General features: G+C 53.8%; 1 protein-coding gene across 1 annotated transcript in view; it reads left to right on the top strand.

The window, feature by feature from the left end:
• Window positions 1-19,889, top strand: part of RAB11FIP3 (RAB11 family interacting protein 3) — a gene marked incomplete at its 5' end in the record, with an annotated part of 82,447 nt that overhangs the window by 28,024 nt on the left and 34,534 nt on the right. Inside the window, one exon of the mRNA XM_082312638.1 lies at window positions 13,947-14,038. Coding sequence (XP_082168764.1) covers window positions 13,947-14,038 — 92 coding nt within the window. The remainder of the gene's footprint in view (window positions 1-13,946; window positions 14,039-19,889) is intronic.

Below are 19,889 nucleotides of genomic sequence, written 5' to 3'. Positions count from 1 at the left end.
CTTAGATGACATCTCTGAGATCACGGCTCTGGCTGCCCGTGAACGACTTAGTGCTCGTATGAGGCTGCTAGATAGCACGCGGTGCCTCTGAATTAATTTCTGGAGAGCCAGGCTGGCTGCTGCCCCGGTGACACGGATCCGCTCTGGCTCCGCAGAGCGTTTGAAGGTGCAGAGCGTGTTGGATATCCAGCTCCGTCTGGTAACGTAAACCACTGTTTGGTCTGTGTAGTGGTTTTTGCCTCTGTAGGATCTGCATTGCAGATGGCTTTTGCTATGCAAAATGAAAGCTTTCCTTGTACGGGGATGGTTCCAGAAGCCAAAGCTTACATTCCCTTCCACGCTCCCAATCCAGTGATTGTTTCCGAGGCTGTGTGCGTCTTCCGCGGTCTCTCTTCCAGACCCATGCTGGAAATATGGTTGTATTTGCAACAGGCTGCTCACGCTTTCTCCGTGGGGGTGCCCAGGCCCAATTTAATATGAAAGGTGGTTGCTTTTAAAAAGGAAAGTCTTCGCTGAAGCTTAGCAGATGGAAGGAGAGCTTGTGTGCACGTTTGACTAAACTCGGTGAGTATCTGGCACTGGTATGAGCACGTCCTACGTTCTCATCGGATCTGCTGATCCCTTTATTCGTGCAGCATTGCTGCAGTGAAGACGTTCCCACTGATCTTGCCGGTTCCTAACCCTGGCAAAACCATCGCCGATTAGGGAGGCGGCTCGGTTGATGGCTGAAGGTAGGAAAGATGCCTCTTTGTGTACAGCTGTCGTTCAGGGAACGGGAGCTGCCATGAATGGGAAATCAAGATTGATTCACGAGCAAGAATAAAATCAAAATTGCTCTAATTATGTCTTCTGCATTTTTTTTTTTTTTTTTTGCATTTCATCGTGCTCTGCTCTGGCGTATATATATATGTATGTACTATATGTGCTGCTTGTTGGGGTAAGGAGTTTATGAAGATGAGTGTTAATTCCGCCCCTGAAAGGAGTGAAAACTTAAATATCATTTTAAAATTTGTATGTATACTTGGGGAAAAAAAAAGATCCTCCTGCTGTTCTTTGTAGTGCTGTTCTTTGTAGATCAGAGTTCTCCTCATCCCTGTAGTGCAGAGGGATGCTTGTAGCACCGTTACTGGGCTTGTTAAATTTGGAGTCCGCGTGCTCGTCGCCTGTGACCCCCTTCGCTAGGGACAGAAGCAGCCAAGCTTTTCGTGGAAGCACTGAGCTTGGGGTTTGTATTTTTTTTTTTTTTTTTTTCTTGAAGTAGTGGTACTTAAACACTTGTCTTGGAAACCACTGGGCCTGCCCATGAAAATGCGTGAGGGTTGTCTCGAGTCTGTGTCACTCTCCCCGCTCGCAGGGGATGGGGAATTGGGAGCGTAGGCGCTAGTCTGTGATGGAGGCGAGCTGCTTTGGTGGTACCCTGGGGTCCAAGTGGCCTGAGGGGTCTCTCCATCCCTCTCCTGCAGAGGCATCTCCGAGAGGAGAGGGTGGGGGGTATCTGGGGGCACAGAGGCACTCGCCTGCGACAGGCGGGGCTCAGGGCGTGAGGGGGATGGGGTGGGACGCAGGTCCTCTTCACGAAGGCACAGACAGGTCAGGAACCGAGCAGGCGTGAGCCCAGCCCAACTTTCAGCCCTAGAGGCTGGTCCTAGGCGAGGGGAGGGCACAGGAGAAAGCCCCAGGGCAGGTGGCACTGGGGGGTTTGCTCTCTTCCTCCAGCCCGCATCACACAGTTGTCTGCGGAGAAGAAAAGTCAATCTTCCGCTGCCAGGATGTCCAAAAAATCAGTTTTCGGCTCCCAGGAGCCCCCAAATGTTGTACGGCGTAGGCGGCTGCGAGCCCAGCCTCGAAGGGAGGGATGCTTTCTGGGATGCTGGTTGCCAGATCCTCTTGAAACAAGGAGACAGCCGCACCCCTTGGACACCTCCCTCTGCAAATGTACCTTTGTTCTCCACGCTTGTTTTTAATAGCTGCTCGTACCCCTGCCGTGGCTCCCGCATTGCTGCCGCCGAGCGAACCGCAGGCTGCGTGGCCGGAGGGCGAGGATGCGCCTCGACTCGCCCGCAGCCGGTGTGGGGCAGGGAGCAGCTCCGCGGTGGCGGCGGAGAGGTGGGAGGTCAGTGCACGGCGCTCCTGATGCACACGCTTATCCTCTTTCACGCTGGAAAGGGTGACTGCAAACTGGCTCAACTGGGAGGAAGGATATTTACTTCTTAAAAGCAAAACCAGGAACAAAAACACCGCCCGCAAAACTATTTATCTCCAGCCGTGCAGCTGCCAGGATTCAGCAAGGTTAACTCTGACTACAAACTTTCTCCGCGTTAGCGTAAGCAGGGAGATTTGGATCAGCGTGGAAAACTGCTTGTTCCCCTTCAGAGCAGGAGCAGTGGCCGGGAGGTGAGGAGATGCTCCTCAGCTGTGAAACCTGTCCCGCTGCCGAGCTTCGGAGCAGCGGCGAGCAGGACCGCACAGCCCACGTCGCCCTCAAGCTCTTTTAAATCACTATTTATTTCTGCTATAATATGCTAGGGAAAGGACTCGGATTCTGCGGGGGGGGGGGGGGGCACTTCTGGCTCACCGTGGCTTTTTGTGGTTTGCATTTCTCTTTTAATTTACGTAAACAATCGGGTTTATTCATTTTTGTAACTTGGCAGCTGGGTGAAGGGTTGCATCAGGGCCGAAGCTGGCCCGCTCGATGTGCGCCGTGCCTGAGCGGGGAGCGCGTCTTCCCAAAAAAACAGCCTGGCAGATGACATGCTGCATTGACCTACTTTCGGGAGAAACGCAGAAGTGTTGGAGAAACTGTGTCCGTAGGCCTCCTCCCAGCCCCGGGATGAGAACGGCGGGGAATTACTCAAACGTGCTGCCGTAAAACTGCCGCTAAGGCTCAGCAGCCCTCGGGGTCCCGGGGAACGGGAGGTTGGCACGAGCATCTCTCTCATTTTTGAGAATTCTTTCTTTATGAATATTTAGAGGCGTACGCCAGAGAAATCCTGCTGCGTCCCGCCGCCGTCACGGAGCCTAACAGGCTGCAGGTCCCAAATCCACGCGCCGTCCGTGTGGATTGCGAAGCTGCCCCTCGCTGGGATTAAATGCCACAGCATCACCATTTGCAGACAGTCCCTTGTGAGGGGAAAGCATTACCGTGTAGCCAGATTTCTTGCAAATCGCAGTAAATTAGAGTGGAGAGGCTGAGCAGGGACTTCCCTGTGTCCTCATGAAGTACCAGTAAACTCGGGGTGGCTGCTTAGACCCTCAGACCATAACCCAAGCCTGATAAAGGCAAGCTGGGGTGAGTTTAAATTGCAAAGAAAACTAATTTCTCGGGCAAAGGAGAAGAAAAAGCACTGCAGGGGCTACTTGTTTTCATGGGAAGATGGTCATTATAAAAATAGAGAGCAGTGTTTCGTTAGAGCCTCGGAGCAATTCTTAGCACGCTCTCTTCCACGGAGGTGATGACTAAAAAGCAAACAAAGGCAACTTCTGTTAGAAAATAAGACGTTTCTCATCATCCATCTGCTCTCTCAGTATTTCTCCGTCGCATGTTTTGTCGTCGGGAGTGCGCTGTTTTGTTCCACATCTGTTGCTGCTAATGCTTTCGGGAGACGGGGCTAGCCTGCGGTTTGGGGAGCGCGTGGGAGCAGGCTGGGCTGGGCTGGTGGCTCCCGATGCGGGGGGTGGTTTCGGTCCTACCTGTTTTGATTGCTCAGGTTTGGATGTTAGCTCCGGACTGAGGGATTGTTAATGCTCGGCTCAACCCAAGAAGCTGGGTGCTGTCTCCTCCGTCCTCACCAGAAATGTCTGGCCGGAGATCAGGTAGGGTTGGCTTCCCGAGCTTAGGGAAAGGAAAATAAGTAGCCCATCGTTCTGCCTCTGCACCAGCAGGCGAGCCAGAGCTGTCAGACCATTTCTCGTTAGGAATCCAGTCAATCTGGTGTTACTAATGACGGGATAATTACTCACCTAGGACTTTCATTCCTCCGAGAGCCCTGCTCGGCTCTGTCACGGCCTGGAGGCTTGTGACTGTGCGGTGAGTGTACTCTTGTGACACCTTGACAGGTCGATGTGGCAAAAGCTTGTTTCTTCTGAGCGCTGCCTGGTCTCGCTCTTAGGCAGGAGAGGCTGCGTACGACGTTGGCTTTGCTGGGAAATTGGTCCTGATTGCAGAGCCGCTGGGTTGGGCTGCGGCGGGTGAGCAGCAGGCGGGCTGGCTCCGGTGGGCGGCGCGTCCCCGCGTTGAGAGACCTTTCCCTGGTGTTCTCACCACGGCTCGCTTCTTCATCTCGATCCTGTTCTGCCCTGTACCAAGCCACGTCTCCTCCTGGGTTGGCCCACGTGTCCCTCAGATGTCTTTCTCCTTGATGATCATCTTTTTCCGAGTGCGTACAGTCTGATTGCTCCTGTAAGTCCATTTAGCCACAGAGCAGCTTATTTCTCCTTCAGATAGGAAAGACTCCTCCTCACGAGGTGACCGGTGCTGAATTTGCCGATGAGGGATTGACAGGACGGCAGCGAAGGGCTACTGTCGCCCGTTGCAGCCCAACGCGTGCGCGGCAGAGCAGCTTTGCTCCCGTGCTGCTCTCCGACTTTGAGAGCAGAGCCGTCCCGAGTCAGCGGCTCTCCTTCTCCCATCGCGTCTCCGCTTGCCTGGTTTTGAAGCCTGTTTTGTTTTGCGTGTAGTTTTATTAATGCCGTCAATACCTATAGAGAGGTCAGCAGAGATAATGCACCAACCTTGAATAAAAAAATGCTGCTGTTGAGGTGGTAGGAACTGGGCACCGTCATGTTTGTAACCTCTCAGCCCCTTGGTTCCCTTCTCGGAGATTTCGTACTCTGGATTGAAAAGGAAAACACTTCCGATAGTCGTCGTCCTCAACTGTCCTCCTTCCACCTGCAAGAGAGTGGTCAGGCACAAATAACGGTGGTGGATTCTCTTCCAGCCAACAAAATGTTACCAAAACCTTTGCAAACTGTCCAAAGGAGGTTTATGAAAAGTTGATTTCCCTAGTAATTAAACTAGCTTTGCATGAAGCGCTGACCATGCTGGTGTCGGCATCGTGCAGTTCGTGGTTCGAGCGCTGCATCAAGGCACTGGTTCGCTGGCGTTGTCTCAAGAACGGCGGGAAGGAAGGGCTGCCACCCCGCCCGATGTCTCCGGCATCATCCTCCTCGCTTTGGGGAATCTTATGCTGGAAAAAGGATTAAAACCCAAGCTTATAGGACCCTCCTCCCTTACTTTGTTTTTCTCTGGGCAGTGTTTTAATTTACAGAAGCCGGTGTGAGCAAAAGCACTTTAAAAAGTAGAGCTCCCCTCTTCTTCAGTGGTGCGTGGGACACAGTTCGGCTCATTTCAGAAGGGGGTTTTTTTTTTGGCAATGTTGAGAGCTGGGGGGAGAAAAGGAAGGCTCTTCAATCAGGCGAGCTTTAAGGAGCATTTTCCTTTTAATCTGCACCATTTTCAAGGGACTTTGGAGGACAGGGGCTCCGAGCTGCTCCGCTGTGGCCAGCAGCAGAAGGACAAACTGGCTGCTTGACGCTCACTGGAACAGACAGGACATTTTTGAGCAACACAACCGTCGCTGCTAAGAGATGGCTCGGAGCGGTGAAATGCCACGTTGGGAAGAATTCCCCTGCAGGTGTAGTTTAATGTCTTATGTATTTTATTTCTCTGATTTCCCCCCAAACTCAGGCTGAGTTTTGATCGGGACCTAGCCTCTGATCTCAGACTTGCCCGCTATATAAATAACCGTATTTAGTTTTTACTAATGGTTTTGCAATTTACCTTTTGAAGTCCGAGCCCTGGCTGGAGTGGAAGGTGTCTGTACAGTTGTTGGCCAGCCTTGCCGTTCACCCGTAGATCCACGTGTTGCCTAAAGGCAGGTGGGTGGTTCTGATCCAAATCCCTTGCCAGGGCTCGGCGATTGCTTTGAAAAGGCTTTTAGCATCAGCTTTGCATTAGTTGTCCTCGGCTTGTGGAATGGCTAGTGGGGGGACAGAAATGGCAAGTAAGACCTGCAAGTGCTGAATGACAAATACTAATGTCTGCGTGTTCTGATTTGCAAGTGCTGTAGGTGTTGAAAGGACTTTTTAAACTTTTTTTTAATTGTTTTAATGCTCGCATCCAGGCCGTGGGTTCTTCTGCGGGCAAGCTGTGCCTAGATTCACCCAGGCATTGCGTTGATGATGATATTTAGCTCTGCTTGAAGGGACGTACACCGCAAGGATTTCTCAGGCGTGGGATTGCAAGCTATGAGCTGGGGAGGACTGAACTGGTTTTAGCTGTGTTACCATGATTTCTCCACGTGGGAGCTTTGAGCTGGAGCCCTTCGTGGTGGGACAGTGCCATCCAGCCCCAGCTGATGCAAGGGGCCTCTAAGGAGCGGGCTGAGAAACAGCTTTATTTCTGCCTGTTATCTGGCATGTCAAAAGCTCTGCTGCATCTCAGTTCTCTTTACTTTTATTTTGCTGGCAGGGCCATCTCATCCACGAGGCGCCACTTGTCTTCTGTGTGCTCCTGCCCGAATCAGGCTGGATGTGGCGTATCTAGAAGAGTTTCTGCTTCGGTGTACTCAAACGCGTGACGAGGCACCGGCCGCTGGATGTCCCAAAGGTTGCGTCTACGTTGAGTAGACATCTGGGAAGCTAAGTTAGGATGTTCGGTTGTTTGCATGGTTGCGTGCGCTCTTTCAAGAGGTCCTGCCTCACTCTCTTCACGGAACAGGGAATAAAGCTGTTGGCTGCAAAATCCAGCTTTGTTTCCTGAAATACAGAGCTGTTGAAAGTTGAAGCTAGAGTGGAGGAGATGGAGGGCATCAGGTCTCCTTGCCAGGGCAGCTTGTGCTGTTTTGGAGGCTCACTCTTTTCTGCTGGTACGTCACGCTTGCTGGTGGCCACAAGCCTGCTCCTCGTTTTCCACACCTCCAGCAGTGAGCCTTCGTTCCAGGCTGACACAAGTCTGCAGGAATTTGAGCTGGCCTCAATGACTAGCCCACACTGAAGACAGCTCAAATCGCTGAGAATCAAAAATGAGGACCCGTATGTTAAACTCCATACCAAATCCCACACGTGTTAGCGGTGGTTTTCTGTCTCTGGTCCGTCCCTGTCACTGCAGCAGAGGCAGCGATGGGCTCTGAGATGAAGGGAAGGCAGCTAGATTTATGCTTCCAAACTGCTTGGATACCAAGAAGTTAATTCTTTTTAAAATGTCTTTAGATTATATGTCTAAACAAAGCTTGAGGGCCTGCATTGTATGAAGAGGATCAAAGGAATATGTGGTAAGTACCAATCCACGAGCAACGATATTCAGGAAACGCAGGACTGCTAAAGCGCATTAGCCGAGAGGGCTCGGATGAGGGTTGTGTAAGCAATCTTAATTCTGACGCTGCCTCCTTGGGAGCCTGAATTTGCCACTCGGTTATTCCGTTGTGTGATTTTCGGTTGTGAAATGATAGTCTGCAGTAAGTGCTCCTGGCTCTGGAGGAGTCGGCAGGTTGAGCTACAGGAAAAGCAGATAGCAGAAAGCGGCTCTTCGCAGCTCTGATCAGCGCTAGCACTTTGTACGCCAGCATCGGATTATAAACGTACCCCTGGGTCGCTTACGGAAAGCAAAAGGCTGGGTGGTTGGGCTGGTGTTAGCTCTACCCTGCGGGGATGGACAACACGTGGGTGCTTGAGCTTCGGTGGAAGCACAAGACCCTGAGCTGCCCCTGGAAATACCGGACGGTGGCTTCCCCTCTGTCTCTTTGCTCTGGATGTGAGATCCTCCCAAATGCCTGTAATTTTTTAATATTTTGCTGTGTGTCTTTTTTGCCATTTTGTTTTCAAGCAGCGTGTCCAGTAAGGGAGTTCGGTTTATATCAGTTGTCTTCTCTTAAGCCAACCATAACTCTGTCTTGCCTTTTTTTTGGGTCTGTTTTATTTTGTGCCATTCATGTAGGTTCCTGGCCTTATTCCTGCGCTGAATAATTCGGGTCTGTTAGCTGCACATAATCCATACTGTTCAAATCACTTTGGGTTTGTGGCTCTGTGGCTTGCAGCAGTACGTACAGTGTGTGTTGGCAGATGACTTAAATACTTCGGAAAGGCTCTGTTTTTCTAGGTCATTCCTATATGAAGCTGATAAAACTGGCTCTGTTTCTGACCTGTGTGTCACGGCTGTACCCACAGCTCTTTGCTCAAGGTGCCTTTTCACTGAAATCCTGCCTTTTGAAAGCAGTTTTTAGAATCTATTTCAGGAGCCTTCTGTACCCCGGGACTTCTGTTCCTGTAGCCCTACGCTGTGTTGCGGTTCTTGAAAAGCCCAGGTTACTGCTGCGCGTCCCAGCCCTTTTGAAGCACAGCGACTCTCCCATCGGCACGACGAGATGGCGCAGGGCGCGTGTCTGGCCACTGCAAGAGCTCGGCACGCGTCCACCCCCACGAAGAGCCCAGGACCTGCCCTGCTTGTTCTCTGCCTGCGTGTTTCAGCGCTGGGCCCCGCACCCCAAGGCGGCCATGGAGGGGCTGGAGCGTGGCCAGAGCAGGGCAGCGAGGCTGGGGCAGGGGCTGGAGCACAAGGCTGGGGAGGAGCGGCTGGGGGAGCTGGGGGGGCTCAGCCTGGAGAAGAGGAGGCTGAGGGGAGCCCTCATCGCTCTCTGCAACGGCCTGAAAGGAGGCTGGAGCCGGGGGGGTCGGTCTCTGCTCCCCAGGAACAAGCGCTGGGACGAGAGGGAACGGCCTCAAGCTGCGCCAGGGCAGGTTTGGGTTGGGTATTGGGAAAAACTTCTTCCCCCAAAGGGCTGTCAGGGCCTGGCCCAGGCTGCCCAGGGCAGGGGCTGAGTCCCCATCCCTGGGGGGATTTAAAAGCCGGGGAGATGTGGTGCTGAGGGACATGGTTTAGTGGTGGGCTTGGCAGTGCTGGGTTAACGGTTGGACTCGATGATCTTAAGGGTCTTTTCCAACCTTAACGATTCTGTGATTCTATGTATGCCGTACGTCCAGGAGAAATCTCCGTGCAGCTGGCTGGCTCTCTGCTGGTGGCAGTGCTGCTCCTCGGAGTTGGCCAGTGGCTCTAGAGGCTTGGTGGATACTGGACAGAGGTTGCCCTCGGCTTGCAGTTGGCATAAAAGATGAGAGTGAATGCTCCATCAGTGGGAGAGCATGCAGATGTGTTCAGACAGAGGCGGTCCTCATCAGAAGCTTTACGTAGCAGCGTTTGGACAATGATTTTTTTGAAATGCTAAGAGGAATGAGGGCATCTTAAGATGCCCTAGGAACCTAGGAAAAGGTTCTTCACCCAAAGGGTGGTGGAGCACTGGAACAAGCTCCCCCGGGAGGTAGTCACGGCACCAAGCCTGATAACGTTTAAGAAGCATTTGGACAACTCCCTCGGACATACGGTGTGAATTTGGGGTTGTCCTACGCAGGGACAGGAGTTGGACTCAATGATCCTTGTGGGTCCCTTCCAACTCAGGCCATGCTATGATTCTAAGAACAGAGGGAGATGCAGGATTCAGTGCGGAGGCATAAGCCAGCAAGAGACAGGGCAGCACTGGGGAACACAAAATCAAATGCGTAGGAGAGAAGAAAGCGCTGTGGCTGAGCGGTCAGAGCTGGACTCGCGGCAAAACGCGCGTGACGGCCAATCTCCGTCTCCCAAGCGCGCGGTGCGATGCGATGAGCTTGGACGGTGGTGATCTCGGTGGGGTGGGAAGGAGCACAGGCTGGGCAACAGGAGGCTTCGAGGCAGGGATAGGAAAACCTGTCAAAAGGACGCTGCAGGTGCCTCGTAGTAGACTTAATTTGCTTTTTACATCTTTTTTTTTTCCAAATTCGCCTTGGCTTTCGCTGGATATTATAGTACACGTGCCTGGTGCTACTGGTTACAATTGTTTCTGTAAATTCTACATCAGCTGCATTACCCTGGTGAAACAGTGCTGCCGCAATAGTTCAACTAAAGCTTTATCCAGATGCCTGGTACCCTGCCCACAGATTCCAGTCAAATAAATTAGTGCAATTAACTGGGGAAAAAGACATAAGTTATAGCCTCTTTGCAGGGAGATTGTTGGAAAGAAAGGCTCCCTGGAGGATCTCCCGGAGCCTGATTTTTAGCTTTGAGATTTTTGGCTGTGTGTGGATGTAAGGGGACGAGCAGTGGGAGCGATGGATGGAGCTGAAACCGTAGGAGAAGCCGGTCACGGACACTCGGGTGCGAGGACAGGAGGCAGTTCTTGATGACATCTGCACCTCTGGGCAAAAGCCGTGATTTTGAGCAGCGTTGGAAGGAGGTGACTCCAGGCGTACTGACCGCATCGACCCTCAGCGGAGGAAGGAAAGAGGTCGAGTGAAATCAGGGGTGGGTGTAAGAGGTGCAAGTACGCTTTATGGTGCGAGGGACATGGAGAAGATGATGTGAAGGAGAGTAGGGTGTCAGCTGGGATTTAGCTCCGAGGTCCAAGGGGGAGAGCGGAGGGAATTTGAGCGTTTGTGCTCACCACGCGCCGCTGGGGCAGGGTCGTGCAGCGCTGCTGCTGGTGGCCCGCGGCCGTCCTCCTGCGCCGCTACGGTGCGGTGGGGGAGAAGGGCTAGCGTGAGTCCTTGGCTCCCGCCACATGCCTCTCTCTGCACCAGGAGGATGATGCTCTTCACATGGGGACTGCCAGTTGAGCAGCAAAAGTCTCTCTTGGGTTTTTTTGGCTCTTTTGGGCAGGAATCTGAAAGCTTAATGCAGCCTATTGTGCTGGCAGCCTTGCAGGCAAGCTCTCCATGGCAACTCTCCCTATACACAAAGCACCATATGGCTTTTTCGGAGGGGGAGGGAACGAACAGAGCAGAAAAGTCAACCTTTGTTTGTGGTGGTGGTTGTCTTTGCTCTCCGACGTGGAGCATGGGGAGGTGGAAACATGGAGTGCTATCTCCTGGGCATGGCTTCTGCTGGCCACGCCACCAGCAAGGGTGCAGGTGACCTCTCAAATGGTCTTTTCTTGCTTTTTACAGTGGAGCTTGCTGTAAAAATAAACCCTGCCTGCGCAGAGACCCCCTCTTTGGGCTGGATGCTCCGCAGACAGATGGAGCAACCGGTCTCATGTTCGCTCCTACACCAAGAAACACCCGAAGGGCTGGGAAGGCTCCAGGAGCGCTCGGTTTGGGCAAGAGCTGTACAGGAGGCAGCTGATGTCGGGGAGCTGTTTGTGCGTTGTCTGCCCACGCTTTATACCCCTGCTTCCGAAGGGAACTGGAAGCCTTCACTTGACTGTAAATCCTCCCTTTTCAAGTCCCTTTGGAAGGAATGAGCAGAATAAATATATTTATCCATGTCTGTAGAAAAGCAGGACGCTTTTGTGTGTCTACTTGGAGGGGGAGGAAAAGAAATGATACGGGAATAAGCAGAAGGGAGCAGGCTGTGCCTGGCTCCGCCGCCTTCGGGGTGCTCTGCGGTTCCCCAAGGCTGCCGTGGGTGCCACCAGCAGCACTGGGGATGGCCTTGCAGGGTGGGCACCGGTAAGGCTGGCTGGGTTGCCCAGCCGTGTCCGGCAGAGGTGTGAGATCAGGCAGCTGGAAGCACTGGCAGCTGCCCAGCACCCAGCTGTTTGGCTGGAGTCCTGCCGCTCTCGGCTTGGGGATTCAGATGTGCTGCAGATGAAGCATTTGCGCTGTGCCGGGACGTGCTTGGAGGCTGCGGAGAGCAGAGGTGTCGCCGGGGCTCATGCTGGGGCATGCCGCAGGGCAGAGCCCTGGCCGCGCACAGGACCAGGGCGCTGTGCCTGCAGCCTGCGTCCCGGTGAGCTGATCTGGCTCTTCGGATGCTCCCGTGCACATCACAGCCCCCTCTCTGGAGGTGGCCATTGCCTGCGTGCTGTGGTCTGTACTCGGCCAGAGACGTGGCTGGCTGTCCCCTCCGTTTCCATGATGTGAGGTGGGATGCCTTTCAGGAGCACTGCTTGGTTTTCCCAGAAGTGGGCAGAGGCTCCTCTCGGCGAGGCCCGCTCTCAGGTGCGCCCGTGGCTCTGCAGCGGGCAGATCGCTGTCCCCATCCCCTCGGTCCTCCTTGCTGACAGCTCGCAAATTTTGGAATAGGGACAGGGATAACTGTTGGGAAAACTCCCGGTTGTAGGCTCAGACCTGCTGGTGGAGCTGTGCAGGTGGGGACGGGGTAACATTTGAGGAGAGGGAGAATACCGTCTTGAGATACTTCGGTGCTAAACCCATTAGTTAGAGTAAGAGGTGGCCTGAGGCTGCCTTGCCTTGAGCGCCGTGCTCAGACAGCAGCGTTTTCACGTGCATCTGGCCGCCTCGCTCCGGGTTGCGCGCAGGAGCCCCGGCAGCTGGAAGCACAGCTCGTAGCAGCGCCGCTGCCCGGTGCCGCCAGCGGGGAGAGCAGCGGGGATATTGAAGTCGTAAATCGTGAACAAGAGCACCTTTCATCCGACGAAGCCATGACCCCGCCGTGTGCTTACTGTAGAGCACAGCAGCGTACGCCGGTTTCTGGAAAAGCAATTTGGCTTATTGCTGGTTTTGATTTACAGTCTAACCCCTGGGAGCCCCAGACCCGGGTTAGGGGAGGGCTCGTTTCTCAGTGCTGCGTGCTCAGCTTCTCCCACGCCCACGGGCTGCCGGTACCCATCGGTTCGGTGGCTCCAGTGTCTCCTGGAGCCCTGACTATGTTTGCATTTAATGGTCAGCTGAAAGAGGACTGGGGAGGGTGTTTGGGTGGGAGGGGTGTTGCTGCAAGCCCGACTCCTTACTCTGCCCTAATCCCTTGACGTCGTACTAGCTGTACAGATCCCTTCGTGAAAAGCGGCCCTTCTTGATATCTGGAGATGGACCCAAAGCAGGAGCCCTGGCTGTGGCTGTATAAGGGATATACTCTTTGGGGGAGGCTGCCTCTGATCCCGTCGGGGCGGCCGTGCCGCTGGGCTGCAGCAAAACGTCAGGCGACTTAGGTGCCCCTTGGGTTTGGACTCGAGCCCGGGAGCCGTTTGAATCGGCTGCGCTGCCAGCCTGCTGGGAAGCCGCCGGCCTGAAGGACGCAGAAAGCAGACCCTGCTTTGTAGCTCTTCTCTCATCGTCTGCCTCGAGCAGGCGTTTAAAAGGAAAGCCTGTCCCTCCCCAAATCCAGGCGATGGCTGAGCTTTCCTAGGAGCACTGACATAACGACTCCCTCTACCCGGCCAAGTTTATCGACATCAGACGAACCTAGTGCCGCAACGCTTGCAGCTCCAGGGCGTGTGGTTTTGAGCCTGCTATTTATTTTGGGACTGCAGCATCTGATCTTGATTTGGTGTTTCCAGCCCGTGATCTAGGTCGTGTGCTGGATCGGGCATTAGCTGTTGCTTGAGGGAGCACGGGGACTTTATGCTCCCTTTCGTGGTCGAAGGGCTCGGAGAAATGCTGATCTGCTCTGCTGCAGATGGGTGTTTGGGGGTGGGAGGAGTAATTTTTTTAAGAAATCTCCTTGAAAACCTCTTATTTTCCTGTCCCCCTGTGAGGATGGCTCCTGATGTGGCTGGCCACGGGAGGAGCAGTAGATAAAAGCTTCGGTGCAGCCTGCTTTCTCTGCGGTTCCCATGGTAGTTGGCTGTCACACATAGATCTAATGTATTCCCTGCCCACAGTAGGATTAAAGCCTTCTGGGAGAAGGAGAAGAGGATGCAGGAAACGGAGATAGGGAAGAAACCAGGAAAAGGAACGGAGACCATGGCGGGGTAGGGATGAATCCGGGTGCTAGCCCCGTCGGAGCAGCGAGGGGCCTCGTAGGACCTCTGCCAGGGAGCAGCCATCCCAATTTTCTTCCCCCGAGGTGGCGGTGGGATGCCTGGAAGCAGAGGTCCCTTCTTGAAAGCTGAAGGCACCGGTGTGTGCAAGAGGAGGTTCTTGTCCTTCTGCTGTCGCGTCTCCCAAAGCCGTCCTTCGTTTGAGGGTGCGCGTTTCCTTTTGGTGATTCTCGTTTCTTTTTTTATTTTCCTCTGCAGATCCTGACAGCCAGCTGTATGATATGGGCTATACCCCCGAGGAGGAAGCCCCGGCCTGTCCCGATGAGTTTGATGACTTCGTCACGTTTGAGGCAAGTACGAGCGCTGTTAACTCCCGCAAACGTGAGAGACCTGAGCACGGAGGGTTTGGCTGGGGGAGAAGAGCATTTGCTGTGGTGGGGCTCAGAGATGCTTAACACGTAGTAAAGACAAATCCTTTAATCTGTGGGTGACTGGCCTGGAGAATTTGCACCAAGCATTTGGTGCTGTTTAAGTTAAAATTGGTGTTCAAGCAAAAACCCACAGCTAGTGCTGGCTTAGCTCGTAGAATGCCAGAGCGTGGTGCCCTGGGTGAAAGAGGGAGATCTTTTTTGTGGTGAAATGCCAGCAATGTGGGAAGGGTGCCTGCTGCTGTCGTGTTTGTCTCGTTGCTGGAGTTTCTGAGGTTGGAGAACCTGAGCCTGATTTTGAGATGTCCCAGCCTACCCGAGAGGCACAGCAGGGCGGGTGGACCTTGGCACTCGGTGCTGTTTGGCCGGTAAAAGGCAGAACAGAAGGCAAAATTTAGATTTTTTTCTCTCTATTCTTGGGCTTGAACAAGGATGCTTGACTGACATGGTTTTTTTTAACTTTTGTTAAAGTTAAGGCCTCCGTCCCTCCGTTCCCTTCTGCCTTCCGTAGCCCAGGAGCACACCGCAGTACCAGCCTGCGTCTGCTCTCCCCAGCTCGAGAGGAGGCTGCTGTTACAGTGACCCGTTGGCTGTGTTTGAGGGCTTCGGGGCTTTGCTTGGTAGGCTTCCTCCGTTCCTGCTCCCTCCCTTCCAGCCTGGAGCAGAAGGTGCTGTAGGTGCCTTCGGAGCAAAGGGCCGGCTGGCTCCCTAGTCCCACGTGGGGACTGAGTAGCTTCCTTGGGCTTTTCCTTTTCCAAACTTTCCTCTGCAGGTTTTGACTCTTGTGTCTTGGTACCCTGGACATTTTTATCACACAAATTGTTACTTGCAAAGGGACTCCCAGCCTCCTTTATATTTGCATGCAAATATGTATGGCTTTGTATAGTCTGTAATATGTTATTTCGGCCTTGTGACTTCTTGAGAAAAGGCTCAAGCTATTCTTTTGAGTTTCCTAACGATAAACTGGGTGTTGGGCACCTGGTCTTCCCCATGTGAGCGAGAAGCACAGGTCCATCACTTAGGATGGCTTGAAGCTTGCACTTTGACGACTTGTGCTTGACACCAGCCAGGTCCATCCTCCCATGTCCCAGCCAGGCGCGGGTTTTCTCTTGAGCTGGTTTGCTGGCTCCCGTTCTCGATCGAGCCAACGGACTTGGGCTGTCACCCCGAGCAAGTCACTTGTTCCCTTAGGACTGCTCGGATGGACACAGCCTTAAGAGCGTGTGATCCTGGGTTCCTCCCCCAGAAGGCTTTCAAGGGCGTGTTGAATATGAGATTATTTTTCCTTTTCGAAAGGTAGACGCAAAAGCCAGGGGTAGCTGGGTGAAGGGGGACGGGAAGGGAGATGGGTTTTCATATTCTTTATCTGGTACAAGGTCACAAATGTGCTTTTTAACGGCTGGACTGAACGGTTTAGAGGCTGTGAGGGTCTGCGTTGCAGTGCTCGTGCAGGCAAGGGCTTTTGCTTTTTGCTCCCCAGACCAAGGGACAATCTTCTCTGAGATTCAGAGCAGGGATGTTTTCCAAGGGCTAATTTAACATAGATGAGCTCTGTCAGTGCTGCAAGCTATTCTGGGCAGGAATACCAACAAGCTGGGTATGTGCCCCGCTGGGATGAAATACTTCTGCTGCTGGGCCATCGTTTCCTTGAAATGACAAGGTGACCCAAAGGAAAAAAGGTGATGAATCCTGAAATCTCCTTTTCAGAAAGATGTAAATGGATTGTTATACTGAATCCAGGGTAATCGTCTAAAGATCAGAGCTCTGTCGCTGTCGGCATTTAATATGCCGGGGAAGAATTACCCTTGTTGTCTTGGATACATGATTCGAAATAATTTCCAGCCTGCAAGGATTTCGTAGAGGTTCAGCAAATGAGAACAAGATCGAGAAATACCGCTCAGCGTTGCGAGTGTAAAAATAAATTGGTGTCTTGGGGTGCATGGTTTTTTGTTCTTGTTTAGCTGAGCCGTGAGCTCCCAACGTGCGTTTTATTCCCCATGTCCTGTAGTGCTGTGCCTTGGAAAGCTTGAGCTGTTTTGGGGAGGGGGGAAGAGAGAAGCCGTCGTACGAAGGAACCTGCTGGGAGCAGCAAATGAGTGTTTCTCAGCGGAGCACGGTGCTGCCCTGCCTGGCAGAGCTGCCTGCTGGTGGGAGGGCTCCGGCGGGCCCTTCTTCGTTAGGCGCAGCAGGCGGCTGCTCTGGAAATCGTAAGACAGAAAACAGAATAAATGGCCTTTCCTGATGATATATTCCACCTTGCTTGGATTCACCTGGAAGAGAGGAGTGGGAAAAAGCACCCTTCCAGAAGTAAAGGCATTGCCTTTCCTCCGAGAAGACCTCCCGCACCACCAAAAAGCAGTTTGTATCCTCAGATGTCCCCGTTTCAGGCCTGGGAAGATGATTCGCAGCGAGCACGCAGCTCTGGACCTTGCTGCTACGGGGGACCACCATGGCAGCTCAACAGCTTCGTTAACGGGAGAGCTTCGTTAACGGGAGAGCTTCGTTAACGGGACAGCTTCTTTCTCAGTCCCCAGACCGCAACTGGTGGACTTCAGACAACGGCTGAGCCCCTCTTGCTTTGGCAGGGTCATGGGGCGAGGGAGCTTTCCTCTCCTCCTGTCCCATCGGAGGACGTTTGCAAGGGAGCTGAAGAAGCGGTGCTGCGTTCGCTGTGCCACGGCGCTGAGAGTAATCGTGGTTGCTGGATTTGGAGTATCGGCTCTGGTCCCCCTTAAACAGCGCAGGATCGCAGTGGCTTGAGTGCTTGGCTCTTAGAAGCGCTGGGGCCTCGACAGAGAGCTTTTCTCCTAAATGTTTGTTCAAACAAGTGTAAACAAGTGCTTTAAGCGATCTGAATGAAAATGTCTTCTCTTTGTTAATAAGGTTTGCTCTTCTTGGTGACTCATCCCCTCTTCTGGTGGCTGTCATCAGAGAGAGATGAAGATCTGCGAAAACCCCCGGTACCCAGTGTTGGTGTCTTTCAGCGAGTGTTTGCTCTACAGAGAGAAGAACCAACGCTTGCATCTCCCAGCGAGGGCGTAGGAGCTTCTTGAAGGGGGCAAGGTCTGAACTTTTCATGCAGGGAGCTTTGTAATTCCAGATACTTCCACAATTCAGCCGCTGGCGTGGCTCCTGATGTGGCACGGAGCTTCTGGCTCTTGTTGCACCTTGCAGGTCTGTCCAGCAGGCAGGTCCGTCCGTGAAACTGTTTTCCAAGAGGATTTCTGGGTGCGTGGCTCCGCTGAGACAACGGCTCGCAGGGGATCGGAATCGCAGGAGCCTGGGTTCCTGCAGCCCCGTGGCTTTTTGTGCATCCAGCTGTGTTTGCAGGGGGCTCGTCGCAATCCCTAGCGCTCCGCTGTCACGCGTGCAAGAGGAATCTCATCAGCCCGTTGCAAAGCCGGGAGAGCAGCACCTCGCCGGGGTTACCTGCCCGCCTGCAGCCCCAGGTAGCGCGTTTCTCCCTGACCGAGGTGGGAGCGCGGTGGTTGCAGGGCAGCTGGGCGACAAGCTTACTGCTTTCTACTTCTGCAGGAAAACGTCGCCAAAAAATAATTACAGCGGTTTTGGCTACCCTGCTTTGTAAAAGCTATGTAAAGGTTGCTCGGAGTCTGTCCAGACACCTGCGTCCTTGCCTGTTTTCCCCCAGGCTGGGCCAGTGCAGCTTTGCTGCTGACTAACTGGGAGGTAGGAGTTATCCTCGCCTCCCTTGCAAGCTCCCATGAAGCTCATGACTCAGTTCGGAGGTACACGGACTCTTTTGCAATGCTCTGCGGGGGGGAAAAGGGGAATTTGGAGTTAGCTGTCTTGATGCCTGCCGTGCCTTGCCCTAGGACAAGGGCGCTCTGTGCCCCCTGCCCTGACTCCTGGGGGCAGATGAGCCCACTTGAGCAATGCGGAGCGGGAAGGCTGACTCTCCCAAAATGAAAGCAAGCCACAAAAATTCGGTGCGCTGCCAGAGTTAGGCTGGGATTGGGCACGGCGATGTGTAACCTTAGGTGGGCTGGAGGAGGGGCAGAGCCGGTGCAAGGCCGTGCTCAGGAAAGGCTGGCCGGGAGTGCAATAAATAGCACAAATGCCTTTTTTTAGCGTTGGGAACCTGGGCGGCAAGGTCATAGAAAGGCCCTTTTTGAGCTCTGCAAATTGCGGCAGCTGAAACTCCTGCGGGTGAGAGGTGCGGGGGCAGCGGTGCTGCGCGGTGCTGCGCGGTGCTGCGCGGTGGCACGCGCCTTGCGCAGGGTTGTTGCCATCTGCTGGGCGGCCGCTGTGGCTCCTCTCGGTAGCAGCCAGGAAAATGCATCACGCCGAGCCGTGCACAGCCGCGAGAGGAGTATTTTGCTTTTTCAGAACAGCAGCGCTAACCAGGCACGCGGCGACGCTAACCAGGCACACGGCGACGCTAACCAGGCATGCAGGTGGGCACCCTGCAAGCTTCACCCTCCCCAGGCATGTCCCCTCTGGCTAAATCTTCAGTAGCAAGTTGTACAGCACAGTAGGAGTCGATCCGGAGAGTAAAATGGTCCTCGGTGAGGTCCTCCATCAAGTTTTGTGCATTTTAGGAGGAGGGGATACTCCTGGCTCTCTCCAGTCTGCCTGTCTGAAAGAACCGTTGCCTCTATTGAAGCTGGAATTTCATTTCATGTGGAGCAATTGAACTGAATGCTTCTTGAAGGGCAAAAATCAGAGTGATTTTAAAAAATCCGCGTTGCTGGATTTCTTCAGCGGCTCAGAGTTTCTGCAGAGGGGACCAAAGACTTGTAGGGTTCCAGCTGCGCGCCGGTAACACAGAAGCCGCTGCTGAGCGTGCGTGGGGTACCGCGACTTGGGAGAGCAGGAGCCGTTCCCCGGAGGCACCAGCTATCGTTCCTTGTGGCTTGTGTTTTGCAACGAGCCCGCGTGGAACGGTGGTACGAGCCTGCTGTAGATGCGCTGTCTCTCCTCCTGGTAGCCCAGTGGACCTTCTGAGCCCTCCTTTCTTATTACAGCCTCCCCGGGGAGTTATTTGCCTTTTCCTAAGGCAGAGAGCGCTGTGCTGCGTGAGCCGAGAGAGTATTTGGAGTACGTGTTTTCTGCCTTGGCGGTGGACCTGCTTTTCTGTTCTCATCAGTTGACGTGAGGTTTTTCTTCCTCTGCCTCTCCATACCACTCTTACCAGCAGATGTGTGTCTGGTAGGGGCCAGCCGGTTTGAAAAGACGGGGTTAAGCTTTGCAGCCTTCAAAGGCGACCTGCCTCCGAGCTGCCGCGGGGCTCGCAGCGCCAGGGCAGACCTGGGGTTCAGCTCGCCAGCTCTGCCGGGGACCCCGTGGGCTGTTCCCTGCTTGCCCTAACGCAGGTAGGAAGGTCCGCGGTCCTTTGCTGCGCCGGCACTGCTGTACCACCGCAGCAGCGGTGGGGATGGGAAGATGGAGATGAGACAGCAGCATGTGAAGGCTGCAACTCTTCACTCCTCGGCTCAAACTGTCTTTACCAGTGCCATTCCCCCGTCTGGAAGGACTGCCCTCAACGGGCTTCTCTTCACAGCGTCAACCCAAAATCATAAAATCCTAGAATCCCAGGTTGGAAGGGACCTCAGGGATCATCTGCTCCAACCTTTCTAGCACAGCCTAGACGAGATGGCCCAGCACCGCATCCAGCTGAGTCTTAAACGTGTCCAGCGTAGCGGAGTCAACCCCTTCCCTGGGGAGATGATTCCAACGGTTGACTGTTCCCATTGTGAAAAATTTTCCTCTCGTGTCCCATCGGGATCTCCCTGGGAGTAACCTGTACCCGTTA

This window comes from Platalea leucorodia (genome assembly GCF_965183815.1).
Source record: "Platalea leucorodia genome assembly, chromosome: 5".
Lineage (NCBI taxonomy): Eukaryota > Metazoa > Chordata > Aves > Pelecaniformes > Threskiornithidae > Platalea > Platalea leucorodia.
The sequence above is the reverse complement of the archived record's forward strand: the minus strand, read 5'-3'. Positions and strand labels throughout refer to the sequence as shown.